The sequence below is a fragment of the Oratosquilla oratoria genome, chromosome 11 (assembly GCF_046742065.1).
Source record: "Oratosquilla oratoria isolate Oo_2021 chromosome 11, ASM4674206v1, whole genome shotgun sequence".
Lineage (NCBI taxonomy): Eukaryota > Metazoa > Arthropoda > Malacostraca > Stomatopoda > Squillidae > Oratosquilla > Oratosquilla oratoria.
In genome coordinates this window covers 34,211,306-34,231,305 of record NC_134787.1, presented here as the reverse complement: position 1 = coordinate 34,231,305, position 20,000 = coordinate 34,211,306, and the positions used below count along the sequence as shown (strand labels likewise).

Below are 20,000 nucleotides of genomic sequence, written 5' to 3'. Positions count from 1 at the left end.
GAGGAGGAAGGGGTGAAGATGATCTGAAGGGGGAGATGAAAGGACTAAATGGAAGAAAGAGATGTATATGAGTGAGGGAACACTGGGGAAGGTGTTTGCACACATGAACGTGCAATGTATGATAGTTACAGTTGGTGCAAGTGATTCCCCTGGAGCATCGTGCAGGTCATTGGGTCGTGAGATAGTGTGAAGACAACTCCTTAGCATTATATATGTATGTGTACTGTGCATACATAGGTTATGGGTACACACACACACAAATCTTTATATGTATGTATGTGCACTGTGTATACATAGAGTATGGGCACATACATGCACACACATACACACACACACACACACACACACACACACACACACACACACACACACACACACACACACACACACACACACACACACACACACACACACACACACACACACACACACACACACACACACACACACACACACACACACACACACACACACACACACACACACACACACACACACACACACACACACAGACACACACACATGGAAGATTACTACAAACTTAATATGCTTTTACACAAGATTGCTAGACATAATACAAGAGATGGCTGGGCAGATTGTGCCTTCCTGGACCTAGAAAAGGCTTTTGACAAAGTACAACACAAAAAACTACTAAGAAAAATTGAACTAATAGTTGGAATACAAGGAAAATTATTGGAATGGATGGGAGACTTCTTGAAAGGAAGAAAAATGAGAGCGATACTTAGAGAAAAGAACTCAAAATGGGTAGACATGATAAGTGGAGTAACCCAAGGCTCTGTATTGGCTCCGAGAATATTTGCTATTTATATAAATGACATGGATGAAGGAATTAAATGCCACACAAACTTCTTTGCAGATGATGCAAAACTATTGAAGAAAGTAAGTGACGAAGAAGACTGTAAATCTTTTCAGGGAGATCTGGACAAAGTCTGGAACTGGAGTAAAAAGAATGAAGTGAAATTCAACACTAAAAGATGTAGTATAATGGAATTTGCACAAAGCAAAAATAGAATATCCGGTAAACATGAAATTGTAATAAAAGAAGTTACAAACGTAAATTCATAAAGAGACCTAGGAGTGATCATTTCAAATGACATGACACCAGACAAACATGCAAATAAAATAGTGGAGAAACCTACTACTTAATAAGATCAATGAAAGTGGCCTTTGACTACATGGGCGAGGAGATGGTGAAGAAAATCCTAGTGACACTGATAAGACCAAAATTAGAGTATGCAGCGACACAATGATCACCCAGAAAAAAAAACATAAAGAAACTAGAAACAATTCAAAGAGCACTAACAAAGATGGCACCAACACTCAGTATGCTGGGATATGAACAAAGATTAGAAAAAACTAAGATTATTAACTCTGGAGCATAGAAGAGAAAGAGGCGATTTGATATCAATATATAGAATTATGAAAGGGATGAAAATCCTTGACAGGGATGATCTACTTAAATGGGACAATAGAAATACAAGGGGACACAAGAAAAAACTTAAGGACAGTTACAAAAGAGATCTGAAAAAGAATAGCTTTCCACATAGAGTGATAGATACATGGAATAAATTAAAAGAGAAAACAGTGAGTGCTAAAACTATACACGACTTTAAGAAAGAACTGGATGCGGAAAGATACAACTGCGGGTCCCTACGACCATAGCTCTTCTCCCGCAAAGTACAACTAGGTAAATACAACCAGGTAAATGCACACACACACACACACACACACACACACACACACACACACACACACACACACACACACACACACACACACACACACACACACACACACACACACACACACACACACACACACACACACACACACACACACACACAGTTGGTAGAGCGCTGAAATGGGAAGCAGAAGTGCTCCCAGTAACCAGTTCGAATCCTGTCCAGGGCCGAAATTATCTCGGTATCGCTGCGCTTCGGGTCGTTACTCTGACTCTCGTGGGCGGGGAGTTGGGTGTGTGTGTGTGTGTGCAAGGTCATAGCATTACCCATAGATCGGACCTACGAGCTCTGAGCTCTCTTCCAGGAGGGAAATAGCTGTCGATCACGAGTCCAACACGTGATCCAAAGACCAAGTGAATACACACACACACACACACACACACACACACACACACACACACACACACACACACACACACACACACACACACACACACACAAATCTTTATATGTATGTATGTTGTATATACACACAGATCAAGTGGGTCGGTCGACAGAGGAAGATGGACTGAGTGGGAGTGCAGGAAATGAGTGAGTGGAGGATTAATTCCATCTTTAGGCTTTCGCCTGCCCTGGCAAACGCTCTCTTCCATTGCCTACACTTGTGGAAATTGCTGATAGATTTCGTGGATAAGTCAAATAGATTTAAATTCATAGAGGAGTTAGGAAGCACTGTAAAGTTGAATAGAAAAAACGAGATAATATTTTACTTTCTAATGGGAGAAAGCGTTCGTTAGGGATGGCGAAAGGTTTTGAAAGTACGACGTTCCGGTCTGCCTGTTAAAAGACTATCGGCGCGTTGAGGAGATTGGTCAAATACAAGATTAATGGAGGGAGCCTTCTACAAGCGGAAAGAAGCCACGCGCGCGCGCGCACACACACACACACACACATACACACACACACACACACACACACACACATACACACACACACACACACACACACACACACACACACACACACACACACACACACACACACACACACACACACACACACACACACACACACACACACACACACACACACACACACACACACACACACACACACACACACACACACACACACACACTCATATTTTATAGTGTTTTCGTATACATCAATACACACGTATGTAAAGAGAGGAGAAGAGAGAACAGATGTGGGAGGAAGCACGGGTTAGACTATTGACCTGTGTTAAAGGAGATACAGTAAAAGACTGCCAGAGTGTCACACCTCAACGGCAGACACAAGAGTCTTTTTTGTCCTCGTGTCTTGCAAATCTTTAGAGGGACGAACGGGGGTGGAAGGGGGTGGCCAGGCCTACTCAGAGTGTCGACTTGGTCTGGTCGGGAATAAATAACCTAGACAGCTGCTCTTGTGTGATCCTATCACAGGTTTAGTTGGAAGTTTTATATCGGATCAGTGACCTAATCTTTATTTTTTTTATTTTTTTTATTAATTTCTTGATAGTCGATTTTTTCTATCCTACGTGCGTTTTATGCAGGTAAGTGTTGGTCTTTGGGACAAGAATGAATTTTGTTTTCTTCTTTTTTGGCATTAATTACAGGGATAAAGAATTTTATCATATATATGTATTTGTATATATAAATGTATATATATATATATCCTATCCGAGAATTGAAACCTTGACGTGGTGGATAGGCTTGAGAATCTGATTACAAAAGCTATGTCGATAGAAAAAAAATCTCTGCAGGGTCACCCATATCAAACAGGCTTTGTAAGAAAGATCAGACAAAGAGCAGCTCACACACAGTCGCAGGACCAACTGCTAAATGGTACGTCTCTGATGGCAAACAGGGAAATTCCCAATAGATATATGTGGTACCGTCATGATATGTGGGGCTTCACCGAATATAATGAATAAGGTGACACAAGAGAAAGATCTCACTAGAGACTAGTTGGCAGGGAGGTGAGATTACTGCCAGATCCCATTCATAGCAAACATGAACAACACAAACAAAATAAAACCGGGCGTTCCTGTTGGATCATCGTCTCCTAAAGGTCCAACCGCATTGCCTCATGTGCTTACGGGCAGTGTGCCACCGAATGTGAGTAAGCACTGTCGAAACAGATCCAAGCATTGGACCTTAAACAGTATGAAGAAAATGAAAATCTATACCTACAACGTAAAAACTCTCTCAGAAGACCACAGGAAGAACTAGACAACATCAAGTGGGACATCGTAGGACTGAGCGAAGTCCGAAGAACGGAAGAAAAGCTGATACAATTACAAGACGGTCACCACATATTCTACTATAGAGGTAAGGAGAAAGAAAGATCTAGTGGAGTAGGATTCTTGATCAACCGAGAGATTGATGGTAACGTAGTCAAGTTCAGTAGTTTATCAGACAGGGTAGCTTGGATTGTGATTAGGCTGTGTAAAAGGTACACTCTGAAAATAGTTCAGGTTTATGGACCAACTTCACAGAGTTCAGACGATGAAATTGAGTCCTTCTATGATGATTTAAGTCAGGTAATGAATAAAGAAAAAAGTAAGTACACGTTAGTAATAGGCGACTTTAATGCTAAAGTGGGGAAGAAGATGGGAGATGAGTCGTGCACTGGGAAATTTGGAGTAGGTGAAAGAAATGACAGAGGCGAGATGTTAGTCAATTTTGCAGAAAACTACAACACGAGGATAATGAACACTTTCTTCCAAAAGCGTGTAGGTCATAAATGGACGTGGAGAAGTCCAAACGGAACAACAAAAAACGAAGTAGACTTCATATTAGAAGATGAGAGTAAAAGTGTTAGCAATGTTACGGTGATAAAGTCAATATAGGTGGTGACCATAGAATGGTAGGTTGCACAGCTAAATTAAATTTCAGAGCCGAGAGAAATAAACTAATTTAAAAAAAGAAAATATGCCTTGCAAAGGTTAAGGATAATAAGAAGGAATTTCAGTTAGAAATTAAAAATAGATTCGAAGCTTTAAGAACTAACGAGGACACCGTGGAAGATATGAATTTGAATTTAGTGAATATCATTAGGGAATCGGCAGAGAAAGTAGGAAGTACAAAAAATATTAGAGAAAACAAATATTCCAAAGCTACAAATGATCTAATTAAAAGAAGGAGGACCATGCAGATCAAAAGCAGGAGAGATGAAATAGAAAGAGTAGAACTAAACAAGCTTATCAACAAAAGGCAGAGATCAGAGAAAAGAAAGAAAAACATGGATGAAATAGAGGAAACTATTCGGAAAGGTAAAAGTTTTAAAGTGACCGAGCGCAGACATGCTTTAGGAAGACAACAAAGGATATGTTTGAAAGATAAAAATGGAGAAATCATTAACTGCAGAGACAGAATAGTAAAAAGAGTAGAAGAGTTTTACCAAGAGCTTTACTCGTCGAAGACCGTAGTTGAGTTAGTAAATCCATGTGTAGACGTTAGCAGTGTACCAGAGATTACAAAGGAAGAAGTAGAATTTGGTTTAAAAATATGAAACGAGGAAGAGCACCAGAGGAAGATGGTATATCGATAGATCTGTTGAAAGAGGCGTGAAAATTAGTTCATATTAAGTTAGCTCAGTTGTACACCCAGTGCTTACGTCAAGAAAGCGTTCCTGATGCGTGGTGCAATGCTATAGTGATTTTGCTTCATAAAAAAGGAGACCAGAAGGACCTTAGTAACTATCGACCGATTAGCTTGCTATCAAATGTATATATTCTCCAAAATCCTTACAAATAGACTAAGTCAAGTTTTAGATGGAAACCAACCGAGAGAACAGGCAGGCTTTAGGAGCGGATATTCAACTCAAGACCATTTGCAGGTGATGAACGACAGAATACAATATACCTCTGTGTTTAGCTTTTGTAGATTACGAGAAGGCCTTTGACTCGGTAGAACAAATAGCAATACTAAACTCGCTACGCAAGCAGGGTACAAACGAACAGATCGTAAGGGTTTTAGAAAAGATTTATGCGAAAGGTACCGCTATAATTCGACTACATAAAGATACAGAAAAGATCAAAATCGAGAAAGGTGCCCGGCAAGGCGATACAATTTCACCCAAATTATTTACAGCTTGCTTGGAAGACATTTTTAAAAGGTTGAGTTGGGAATAAAAAGGTTAGAAGATTAATGGCGAATATTTGAACCACCTAAGGTTTGCAGATGACATTATCATTATTTCAGAAAGAGCTGAAGACTTGCAAGATATGCTGAGTGATCTAAACAAGGAAAGTCTCAACGTAGGTTTAGAAATGAAGAAGAGTAAAACCAAAGTAATGTTTAACACGAAAGTTCAAAGTAGAGATTTTAATCGATGGTGAGAGTCTTGAGGAAGTTGAAGAGTATAATCATTTAGCCCAGACGGTGAAAGTGACAAAATATTATGATAATGAAATAAAAAGACGTATTACAACTGGTTGGAAAGTGTTTGGTAAGTATAATAAAATCCTGAGAGGCTCTCTACCTTTATATTTGAAACGTAAAGTTTACAATCAATGCATTCTACCAGAAATAATCTACGGGTGTGAAACTTGGAAACTGAGGAAAGCGATGGAAACAAAGCTAAGGACAGCACAGAGGAGAATGGAGAGATCAATGATGGGAATAACGCTGAGAGACCAAAAGAGAACAAATTGTGTGAGATAGCAGACTAGAGTGAAAGATATTGTGGATGCGGTGAAAGAGAGGAAGTGGAATTGAGCAGGTAAGTTAGCGCGAACGACTGATGAGCGATGGAGCAAGTGTGTTACTGAGTGGACGCCGCGAGATAGGAAGCGTGGAAGAGGGAAACCAGACATAAGGTGGAGAGACGAGATTGAGAAGTTTGCGGGAATGACATGGCAGAGGTTGGCGCGGTCGTGTGAGTCATGGAATGCTATGAAGGAGGCCTTTGTATATATATACATACATATATATATATATATATATATATATATATATATATACATATATATATATATTTATGTATGTATATATACTGTATATATATATATATATATATATATATACATATATATATACATATACATATATATATATATATATATATATATATATATATCATAAACACACATAAGTGAACGCTGGTAACTGAACTTGGGAAGACTAAATTCATGCGGCTCCTGCCAGGCAATGCATGTGACTGGCAGTATGTGTGATGAGGGCATACAACTTTGTAAATTATTTTGCTAACTGCAAGTCATGTATTGAAGTCAAGCGACCATTGACCTATGGAAGTATTTAAGAGGTTAGGAAAGTATTTAATGATTTTTTGTGTAGGGGGAGGCGGGGTTGAATCGATTTCAAGGCCACGCTGGCGTTTGTTATTCCACGCTGTAATTCAAACTGATGATGTGATGAAAAACCATGGAAATATCATGGGTAGATCTAATAGAGTATTTGTATTATTTCAACCTAGTTTCCAAGTCTCTCCCTTTTGACCCCAATATACCTTATCGCAATTTTGACTAGGTAATTTCTAAACACTGTGTGTGTGTGTGTGTGTGTGTGTGTGTGTGTGTGTGTGTGTGTGTGTGTGTGTGTGTGTGTGTGTGTGTGTGTGTGTGTGTGTGTGTGTGTGTGTGTGTGTGTGTGTGTGAGTGCGTGTGTGTGTATGTGTGTGTGTGTGTGTGTGTGTATGTGTGTGTGTGTGTGTGTGTGTGTGTGTGTGTGTGTGTGTGTGTGTGTGTGTGTGTGTGTGTGTGTGTGTGTGTGTGTGTGTGTGTGTGTGTGTGTGTGTGTGTGTGTGTGTGTGTGTGTGTGTGTGTGTGTGTGTGTGTGTGTGTGTACACGTGCGCCTATGAAGGTTTCCCCCTGTTTTTTTGTGCACGAAGCCCTCGGCCCACAGGACCGATCACAGTCACGGGTTCAGCCCACAGGAAGCTCAATAAAGACCTTTTGTAGAGCTGTCTGTATTGCGTGAGTGCTGGAGTGTAATATAACATTTACTGTGTCTTCTGTGTGAGGGTTGTGTTTTGGTCATTTAGTGTATTGTCAGGCCAACAAATCATTTGCATGCGAATACTTCGGTACAAGAGGAGGTATGGCCTTGCGTGACCCTTACAGGCACCTAATGACCTTGTTGACTTTGTGAAATATTCAAGAGACATGGTAGTATTTGTAGATTAGTCATAATAGTTTTCGTGATTAATTTGCACGGTCATGGTCGAGTACATGTACTGTGAAGGTATAGATTGTAGTTTTGCTCAGTTCTAAGAGGGAATTTTTAGTAATTGGTGCCAGGCTTACTTAGATTCATTTCTAGCGAGAAATAGGTCGATCGAAATATGATTAACGTAGAAAAAAGTAAAGATCTACAAATTGTGATTTGATTGTTGTCATTCGATCCAGAGTTGCTGTTGTTGTCATTGCTATTGTCTGTTGTTGTGTTATCGTCATTAACCTATGTGGGAAGAAGTTTCTCACAGCTGATTAGAATCGTCGGATGTCAGCCTAAGTAAAAGATAAAATGTAGAACCACTCCTCACCGAGTTCAGAACGCCTTTGAACTTAAACCCAAGTTAATAAAATCGTGTGGCGTCAACCATATTCAAAGTTATTAACGTAAAAAATTACCGTTTTAAAGTAAAGGATATGTATACTTGTTGGGGAGGTTGGCTACAGAGAGGTGAATAAAATCGCCTGCCGATGGCGACAGAAAATGTACAAGTAGTGAATAACAGTTAGAATAGCTAAATAGTAAATAAAAAAAATGTGAGGACGGAGCCTTTATCAGTACGACGTCTCGCTGGTTATTACATTTTTATCAAACAAGACAAAAGTTTTGTCCTCGCGTGGCGTTTCTTTTGATAGATTTCTCGGCAACTGGCAATTATATACAGAACCTGATTCAATGATATGACACTAACTAGAATAGAATCATAACAGATGAACACTGCAAGAACAAAATACTCAAAGTTTGCCACCGGACTAGACAAACATAATGACTGGTGCTGTCTTGTTAATTTCATTATAAGGGTAATAAGATCGCTTAACAGCTGCCACCGTAAAACACAGCCATGACTTCATGTTACCCAAAGGAATGATCAAATTGCACTCGACCTTATTGAAGGTTTGGGGTTTTCTTCAGCTGAATCAAATCGCCTGGAGGCAAAGTTAAATGCATGTGCCGACAGCTAAAAAGGGACTTGTGATTACATGAAGAACCACCAGATACTAGTGTATTATCTGGGACTCCATTCCAGGAGTTTGGGAAATGGAACGCACATTCGTAGTACACAAGGACCAGCCCTCTGGGCAACGTAAGAGGTGTTGGATCAAGAAGACCGACAACTCAAACACTTTTTTTTTTTTTTCTCTTTCATCAGTTCACTCTTAGTAATACGTGTGAGTGTGAGTGTGTGTGTGTGTGTGTGTGTGTGTGTGTGTGTGTGTGTGTGTGTGTGTGTGTGTGTGTGTGTGTGTGTGTGTGTGTGTGTGTGTGTGTGTGTGTGTGTGTGTGTGTGTGTGTGTGTGTGTGTGTGTTTGCCTGAGAGATTGAGGAGCACATGCAAAGTAGAACAAATGTCCTGTAAAAAATGACCATAAAAGTGGAATGTACATCTATCAGCACGCTGGTAAAGGCTATTTGCGCATACATTCCTCCCTTCTCCTCTTTGACGACCTGGAGAACCTCGAACGACCATGCTGAACACTCCGCCACCTCACCACCCACATTCTGCCGACATCAGTGCTTTATGCAAACAATTTGTGTTTCTAAGGGGGCATTAAACGTTCAAGTTGGCCATAGGGTTTATTGTAGATAATGAATTATTAATATTTTTATTGATATTCTAGTAAATGTTTATGCGTTAGGTATGGATAGAGGCGCTCGACATTGATTGCATTCGTTTGAAGTGTTTGCAATTCCGATTGTATATGTATATACGTGTGTGGGTGTGTATGCTCACGCGGGCAGGCATAAGTCACTTTATTGTACAATTAGTCTCTGTCATGATGTCTTTCTTCCTAATATTTTTTTTTCTTAATTAAGGATTTTTTTTACATGTTTGAAGAAAAGTATTTTACTACTACTACAACAACATCTACGAGGTAATACTCCTGCTATTACTATAGATACTATTACTAATACTACTGCAATTTATACTGGTAAGACGGTAATATAAAATGAAGAAACTGATAGAGATGTTGCAATGGAAGTGTTCTCAAGATGATATTGATAATAATCTAAGATAAGACTGGATAGAAGAGAATATGAGAAATCAACCTCAGTGGGAAATTAACCTCAAGGAACAGATTTTTGCTCACAAATCGCCAACTGTGTTGCGGTTCCCATGTTTCCCATACTTATGTAATACTGTCTTTAGACTTCTGGGGAGACCAATTCAACACTGAATAAAATCGCTATGCATCCGCTAATTTCCATTAAATTTAAGCTTGTGGATCCTCTAGTGAAACTTTATGACCCACTAGGGGTTTTTGGACCATGTATGGCCCACATGTTGTGAACCATAACGTAAAACCAAGTTTCTAAAATAGTGATGGATTTGCACAACCAAGTTCGTCTGAGTTGATGGCACACACATACAAAAGGGTCTGTTTGTCTGTCTATTTGTCTGTCTGTCACAATTTCGTCTCGTCACGGGATCAGAAAGGCTTTTGTTTGGATAGGTGTCAACCTCGACTGCATGCGAGTTTTTGGGGTTGAAAAATTGCTGTTTATAATGGGATATTTGTAACCGAGTTTGTTCTTTGATCAAGTGTTGAATAAAAATGTATTGTTTCTTTGTATTAATGCTGTTTCTGACAAATTATATTTTGCGAGGGAAAACTAGGTTGTATATGTTAAATTATATATATATATATATATATATATATATATATATATATATGTGTGTGTGTGTGTATACAGATATAGATATAGATATTTGTGTGTGTGTATACTTATGTATAAACTACAATATATAGTTGCTGTTTGGCACACTGTACTGTAGAGGAGCAATTATTGTGATATATACATATGTATATATATACATACATATATATATATAATATATATATATATATATATATATATATATATATATATATATATATATATATATGGATCCTCGTAAATCTCGCTGTTCTTTTTGTTGTGTTAGTGTGGGTCTGTTTGTATCACCGGCTGATAAGAGGAGGGGAGCAGGATTAGGAGAGGGAACCGAAGAATCGTAAACCCAGGCTGGCCCAAATAAAGAATTGTCACCCTGTCGAAGTCTGGGGTGACGATTCTTCATGTGATCATATATATATATATATATATATATATATATATATATATATATATAAATACATATATATCTATATATGTATATATATATTTATATATATATATATATATGTGTGTGTGTGTGTGTGTGTGTGTATACAATATATATATATATATAGATAGATATATATATATATATGTATATATACATATACATAGATATAGACTTATCTTATGGCTCTCCTGAATAAAAGAACCAGTGAAGTAAACCTACGCACCACGCCGTGAGAATTGATGTCGGGAATGTATATATATATATATATATATATATATATATATATATATATATATATATATATATATATATGTATATATATATATATATATATATATATATATATATATATATATATTTTTTTTTTTTTTTGCATAGCGTGATGGTAACGTCCTAGCCTTGTAGTAAAATTCGCACGCCCTGGGGCTGAAGTCCCTGTGACAGAGCTTTTTAACCGTTGTTCAGAATGAATGACTTTCCTAACCTCTACGCCGTGACCAGAATTCGAACCAGCGTGCTTGACCTCCCGAGTGGCTGCCAGCCGTGCGCTGTTCCGCTGTACCATAGTGGGGGACGTGTATATGACCACATACAAAGCAAACCCACCTCTTAACAAGGAAGACAGAAATGAAAACCTTAAAGAAAAAAAATTCCCCCTCTTTTGTCATTTTTGTTATTCTTTTCAGGGTTTCTCTCCCTTGAACCACTTAAGCTTAACCTTAAAGATAATAACAAAAAACCGAAAACCCACCTCTTTCTTCGAGTGTACTTAAGAATGTAGGGCACGTAGTGGTGGGCCTGCCACGAGGAGTGGGAGATGTCAGCAATGCGGTTCCTGTAGGAGGAGAGGACCCGGGATAGAGGCTCCCTCGCGATCATGAACCGAATGTAGTCGTCGGACTCGATCGCAGTGAGGAACTTGGAGAGCGAAGGGCGGAGGATGTCGCCCATCCTGAGCAGAGGAGATTTGAAACGAGATCAGCTGGGGTCGTTACTGATAAATATAAAGTCAAGATGTGCGGTTCCAAGTGGTCCCGGTCGGAACGTGCTTGATAATTCCAACACTTTCCTATGCTAAACATAGTAAAATATATTAGCAAACAATATTTTTATCACTAGATGTTGATGTTACTTTAATCTGAATATACAAGGGGTTTTTAGTCATCTATTTTGTCGAGTAAAGCACGGGAGAGGTGTCTGTGTTTTGATGGTGATGGAAGGAACACACCCTTGTTCCATGAAGGGACTGCAGTCTTAATATAAAACTGAAGGATATTGATATCTGAAAACTTATGAGACCTAAGAAGGTGAGGAGCTTACGCCAATATGAATATTGATTTCAAAGGTACGGATGTGTGTCATACGGAGTATCTGAAGAAGGGAAGTACAATAATAGTGGATTGGCTGGTGTGGTTGTTTAATGTTTGTCTAGGGGAGAATAGAGGGCAAGAGGACTGGAGGAATGCCTGTACAGTTCCACTTTACAAGGGAAAAGGGGACAAGTGTGAGTGTAGTAGTTTCAGAGGGATCGGTTTTCTCAGTTTAGTTGGGAAGGCTTATGGGAGGGTTTTGATCAAGAGGATTAAGAGAGGAACAGAGGGAGTAATTGGTGAGGAACAGTGTGGGTTTAAGAAAGGAATGGGTTGCATGGATCAGTTTTTTGTGGTAATACAGATATGTGAGAAAGCTTTGGGAAAAGGTAATGATGTTTTTGGGGGCTTTTATGGATTTGGAAAAGGTTTATGATAAGGTAGACAGGAAGGCACTATGGGAGGTTTTGCAAATATGTGGGACTAGGTGAAAGCTGTTAAGAGCAGCCAAGAGTTTTTACGAGAGTAGTACAGCATGTGTTAAAATGGGAAAAGGAGAGAGAGCGAGTGGTTTGATGTAAATGTGGGATTGTGTCAGGGCTGTGTCATGTCGCCATGGCTGTTCAATGTGTACATGAACGGAGTGGTGCGGGAAGTAAAGGCGAGGGTAATGGGCAGGGGCCTGGAGATTGTTAAAGAAAATGGAGAAAAGTGGGAGGTGAGCTAGTTGTTTTTTGCTGATGACACTGCGCTTGTGGCAGGGTCAGAGGAGAGATTAATTGAGTTAGTGACGGAGTTTGAAAAGGAATGCGATAGGAGAAAGTTGAAGGTAAATGTGAGTACAAGCAAGATGATGTGGTGTATAAGGGTAGAGGATGGCAGTGAATTGGAAGTAAGTCTAAAAGGAGATAGGCTGGAGGATGTGGATAGCTTTAGGCATTTGGGGTCGTATGGGGCAGGAAAATGAGGAATGGAGGTGGAAGTAAACTGTTGATTGAGAGAAGCAAGTAAATGCTTTGGGGGATTGAGAAGTGTTGTGAGAAATAGGCAACTGGGAATGGATGCAAAGAAATTATATGAAGGGGTGATTGTGCCGACGGCAGTGTATGGGGCAGAGACTTGGAAATTAAGAGAAAAAAAAGAGGAAAATTTGAAATGTGTTTGAGATGAAATGTCTGAGAAGTATGGTAGGGTTTAATAGGTTGGATAGAATAAGGATGAGGAGGAGAGCGTGAGTAGAAAAGGAGATGGGAGATAGGGCTGATGAAAGATTATTGGGATGGTTTGGACACATGAAAAAAACGAGTGATAAAAGATTAGTAAAAGAGATGTGGAAGGCAGAGATGGAGGGAGTGAACTTGAGAGGACGACCGAGGATGAGATGGATGGATGGGGTGAAGGGGGCGTTGAGCAAGAGGGGAATACCTATTGAGTAAGGAAGGGAGTAGGGAGGACATAGGGATGAATGGAGAATATTTGTATATGTATGCTATTGTTATGCAAGGGAGGGATGGGGGATGGGGTGGTAGTGGGTAATTAAGTGTGAATGATATTTTGACGCAGCCCGAAGGGTTTCTCCCCTTCTTCTCTTTTTTCTGCATGAGGGGACGGAGAGGGGGTGGTCGTCGATTAAGTGAAGCGGCCTTGCTGTGGATGTACTGTATCTTCCTGCATTGCGCTTGGCCCAGGGCTTTTGGCTGATACAGGGATGACCCGTCAACCATGAGAAGCTGAGGTGGGAGGGGTGGAAGGGAATGAAGTGGGTGGGAATAGGTACGTGCCTCTGACTGGGCAACCCCCCTTATAAGAGGGGAAAATCTCTTGGTATATAGATAGAGATATGATATGAAAGAAGTACGTATGTAAACTACAGCCAAGCTTCAAAGACTGCAGCCCTCTTCCTTACCTGTAGTACTGTTTACTATTTAGGAATTCCCTTTTCTTGTAAAGATGGGCCAGGACCACGTTGTAGGAGGTAGATCCCGCCTTGTACACTTGGCAGTTCAGGATCTTGTGCTCATCTGCCAACTCAAACCTATAAGAAGAGAGAAACCGAAACTTTAGGAAGTTTTCAGGTATATAAGTCAAAAAGCGTTTGTTGAAGTCAAAGGGAGTTGATAGAATAGTAAGTCAAGAAAATAGGAAAACGGTTGAGAGAAGAGTAATAGAGCACCTTTTATTTCCATAACCTTTATTTATTAAAAAAAAAAAGTCTTATGGAATACTGACCCTGTTTCTCTCCAACGCTTTAGCATTCCTATTATAAATTACACCATGTTTCACTTCATCTACCCCAAACGACTTATGTAAACGTCTGAAAGTATCTAGAAGTGTGGCTTATATATATACACACACACAAACACACACACACACGCACACACACACGCACACACACACACACACACACACACACACACACACACACACACACACACACACACACACACACACACACACACACACACACACACACACACACACACACACACACACACACATATATATATATATATATATATATATATATATGTACAGGTTCTCAAATGCGACAATAGCGCCACAGCCATGAATGTAAGGACTGCTCAAGTCATGATACGCACCAACCATTTTTCGACAATTTTATCTTTCGATATCACTATGATAACGCACACCGACAAGAGAGTTTTCGATTCACAACGAGAAAAAGGTTAAAAAAATCGTCCTGTATGAAGACAACAACCGGGGAAGGGTTCAAAGGAAGGCACTTACTGGCGAGAGCAGGACGGTGGTACGGTGTTTTAACACTGCCGTTGCCCAATGAAAGTGCCTGGTAAATCTAAGAGATTCTAAGATCTGGATCAACACTTTGTAAACTTGTTTTATTCAGTTGTGTTTGATTTTATTCTATTTCAGTTTACTTTGTTTTATTCTCTTACATCTTATTTTCAGATTGTACACCTTGGCCATGATATTTCTGATCACGTTTTCTAAAATGATAGGTTGAAAAAGATTACTTTTAATCTATATATCTTAACAAGAATTTGGACTGTTTAAAAGAAATGAAAAAAAAACACATTATTTTAAAGAGTGGATAGCTTTAGGTATTTGAGATTATTCAGATTAGGATTCTGAGTGGGTTGGAGCCTTGTTTTTGTCTTCTTTCTTTCTTGATAATACTCGCTCATTCCAGTTTGGTCTGGTGGAGGCACCTCGGAATTCATAGCAGGTTGGAGAACTCCCCTCCCTCTCTCCCCTTACCCCCTCCCCCTTCCCCAAATGAATGGGGGTGATGGTGATAATAGCATTTCACAAATAATTTTTTAATGGTGATGGTCGTAGAAGTGGTTGCAATCACAGTAGCAATAGAAGCAGTAGCAATAGTAGTAGTAGTTTAAGTAGTTGTAGTTGTAGTAGTAGTGATACCGGAGGAATCCTCAGATGCCTGATTACTTGATTGGCCCTATCAAGGATACTAATCTGTGTCTTATCCATGCCTAGCGTGTTACCTCCATGCCCAAGGACATCCAGCTGGCTCGCAGGATTGTGCAAGCAACCGGACCATCTGGGCAGACCAGAACTGGAGAGAAGGGAAGGGAAAAGAAGGGGAGGAAAACCAACACCACACATCTTCCCATAACCCCATCTTCCCCACCTTTTCGTCCGATCTTTTTATGACCCTTGTGTACACTTATTGCCCCCCCCCCCGTCCCTTCCCCCCACCTCTCCTGACCTGCCTCTTGGCATTCACCAGGAAGAGGACAGGACCCTCTTCTCCCCACCCCCTCTCCTACCCTCGCCAGGCTCTTTCCCACACCCTCTTGTCCCCTCCCCCCCACCTCCGCCACGGTCACTCCTCTGTGTTTCATTCTCCCCTCCCCGCCATATATATTTCAGCCTCTCTACCTTTATCTTCCTCTCCTTTCTGTTTGTTTTCGTCTTCTCTCTCTCTCTCTCTCTCTCTCTCTCTCTCTCTCTCTCTCTCTCTCTCTCTCTCTCTCTCTCTCTCCTCTCCCTTTCTCTCTTTTTCTATTTCGCTGCCTTTCTTTCAATCTATCCTCTCCCACTTTTGTCTCCCTCTTTTCTCCTCATACCAACACGGTCTCCCCTATCTCTCTCTCATTCCCTATCATGTTATCTCAGAGAAGCGAACCGCCTTTTTTGTGTGTGTGAGCGTAAGGCATATGGAGTTGGACCCTTGATAGGAAAGAAACGGATATAATAGTAGTAGGGCATTCCACCTAGCTAGAACGAATTGAATATTTTCTCTAATTTTTTGGCAAACAAGCATCCGTATGCTGAGGCGAAGGCTTGTAGGATACGTCAACGCATGACGGTATAAGGATTAGAATAAAGTAATTTGAGTACTGTAGGTGAGGTGAAATGTTTTTATATATAGACTCGCGGGGTGTGGTATAAGGGGTTGTTTCTACTGGCCGGAACGTGGGTGGGGAGTTGGGGAGAGGGTTAGCTTGGAGGCATTTGCCTCCGAAGTCTAGACAATCACAAGGTCGTACTGTATCCTGTGCCCTATTGGGATGGACAGAAGAGTGTGTTTCATCTGCGTGTTCGCGCATCGGAATTAGAGACAATACTTGTGTGTGTGTGTGAATTACCAGGTGTGCAGATTGTAGCACAAGGGTGGAAGTGTAGATACCGAAGGACACAACAACACCCTCGAGTGAGAAAGCCACTTGAGGGAAGAGGTAGTGGGAGCTGACTTCGATGAGGGGGATTCTGAGGGATAGAGACGGGAAATGTGGATAAGTGAGGGGGAGGGATTAAGACGGGAGAGGTGAACAAGTAAGATTAGAGACTGGGAAGAGGGTTTTATGTCAAGAAGCACATCAAATTGGGGCACAGGAGTGCAGGTTCTGGCAGAGATGGGAGAAACCCAGAATAGAAGGGCTGAATGACGTGTACAGGAGGATATCTGCCTTCTTCCCAAGGATCCTCTTCACTCCCTCCCGCGTACAGTGATTCACCATAGTCTTGGAACACGTGTTGAACTCGTGATCGATAGCTATTACCCTCCCGAATGAAAGCTGAGAGACCATATATGCCCTATCTATGGGTAATGCTGGTACTTGGAGACAAAAATTCGAACTGGGAAGATGTGAAGAGTGACGTCCCGCAAGGCTCTGTATTGGCTCCCTTAATGTTTGCCATATATACTCAAGAGAGTAAGCACATAAGAAGATTGCAGGTCGCTACAAGAAGACCTAGACAGAATATACGAATGGAGTCAGAGATGTGAGATGAACTTCAACATTAAGAAATGTAGCATAATGGTATTTAGAAAAAGCAAAAATAGAATATCAGGTCAATATAAAATTGGAAACAAGGAAGTCAAAAAAATCGATTCAGAAAGGGACCTGGGAGTGATTATCTCAAGTGACTTGACACCTGATGAACATGTCAATAAATTATTTGGAGAGACTTTCAACTGGCCTTCGACTACATGGATGAAGAAATGGTAAAGAAAATTGTGGTTGCACTAATAACACCTAAACTAGAGTATGCTGCAACACTATGGGCAACTAGCACAAAAAAGAACATAAGAAAATTAGAAAGAATCCAAAGAGCAGCGACACTCAAATTTGACATACGAACAAAGATTGGAGAAATTACATCTATTAACAATGGAACAGAGAAGAGAAACAGGTGATTTGTTGACCATTTACTGGGACAGAAGAGAAACAAGAGGACACGAAAAGAAGCCAAAGAAGGACAGTTACAGAAGAGATCGGATAAAGAATAGCTTCCCACATATAGTGATTGATGTCTGGAACAAACTAAATGGAGAAAAACACGATTTTAAAAATAAACTGGATGCGGAGAGATACAAAAATGGGTCACTACGAGCACAGCTCTCGTCCTGTAAAATACAACTAGGTACACACACACACACACACACACACACACACACACACACACACACACACACACACACACACACACACACACACACACACACACACACACACACACACACACACACACACACACACACACACAGACACACACACACACGCACACACAGACACACACACACACACACACACACGCACACACACACACAGACACACACACACACACACACACACACACACACAGACACACACACACACACACACACACACACACACACACACACACACACACACACACACACACACACACACAGACACACACACACACACACACACACACACACACACGCACACACAGACACACACACACACACACACACACACACACACACACACACACACACACGCACACACACACACACACACACACACACACACACACACACACACACACACACACACACCACACACACACACACACACACACACACACACACAGACACACACACACACACACAGACACACACACACACACACACACACACACACACACACACACACACACACACACACACACACACACACACACACACACACACACACACACAGACACACACACACACACACACACACACACACACACACACACACACACACACACACACACACACACACACACACACACACACACACACACACACACACACACACACACATACACCTAGGCAAAATCTGGAAATGGATTCAAAAGTGGGAAGTGAACTTCAATATCAAGAAGTGTAGCATAATGGAGTTTGGAAAACGTAAAAACAGAATTTAAAAAAATTATGAAATTGGTGAAGAAGAAATAAAAAAAAGTGCACTCGGAAAGGGACCTTGGAGTAATAATCAGCAAAGACATGACACCAGATATACATATAAACAAAATGGTCGGTGAAACATTCAACCTATTAAGGTCAATGAAAGTGACATTTGATTACTTGGATGAAGAAATGATTAAGAAAATATTAGTTACATTGATTAGATTAAAACTGGAATACGCAGCGACACTATGGACAACCAGTACTAAAAAGAATATAAGGAAACTAGAAAGAATACAAAGAGCAACAACAAAGTTGGCACCAGCTCTTTCCAACTTAACATACGAATAAAGATTATCGAAATTGGAACTACCAACACTGGAGCAGAGAAGAGAAAGAGGTGATCTACTGACTATATTCAGAATCATGAAAGGAATGGAAATCCTTGATAGGAATGATTTACTAAAAAAATGATAATGGAAAAACAAGAGGTAACGAAAAGAAACTAAAAAAGGATAACTATAGAAGAGATCGGAAAAAGAATAGCTTCCCACACAGAGTACTGGGTATCTGGAATAACTTAGATAAAGAAACAGTGTGTGCGAATACTATTCAAGATTTTAAGAAAAAATGATGCTGAAAGATACAAAGACGGGTCACACGAGCATAGCTCCCTTCCCGTATAATACAACGAGGCAAATACAACTAGGTAAATACACACACATACACACACACACACACACACACACACACACACACACACACACACACACACACACACACACACACACACACACACACACACACACACACACACACACACACACACACACACACACACACACACACACACACACAACCACCTAACTCTTTGCCCACGAAAGTTGGAGTGCCGGCTCTCGGTGCAGCAACGCTGAAATTATTTTAGCCCTGGGTGGAAATCGAACTTGGACCGCTGGAATATCGGTTGCGAACGGTGCCACTGCGCCGTCGAACCGCATAGTAGAGGTGACCTAGTTAAATAGAGCGTACGCAAGCGCATCTCCTCACGG

At 40.6% G+C, this 20,000-nt stretch overlaps 1 protein-coding gene across 2 annotated transcripts in view; it reads right to left on the bottom strand.

Annotated features, from left to right (window-relative positions):
- LOC143029720 (carbohydrate sulfotransferase 11-like) overlaps positions 1–20,000 on the bottom strand; it is a 186,335-nt gene that overhangs the window by 49,793 nt on the left and 116,542 nt on the right. For both annotated transcript variants that reach the window (XM_076192585.1, XM_076192584.1), the window contains exons 5-6: positions 14,206–14,334; positions 11,741–11,941 (exon numbers count right to left, since the gene is read on the bottom strand). In XM_076192585.1, the coding sequence (XP_076048700.1) occupies positions 11,741–11,941; positions 14,206–14,334 (330 nt within the window). The remainder of the gene's footprint in view (positions 1–11,740; positions 11,942–14,205; positions 14,335–20,000) is intronic.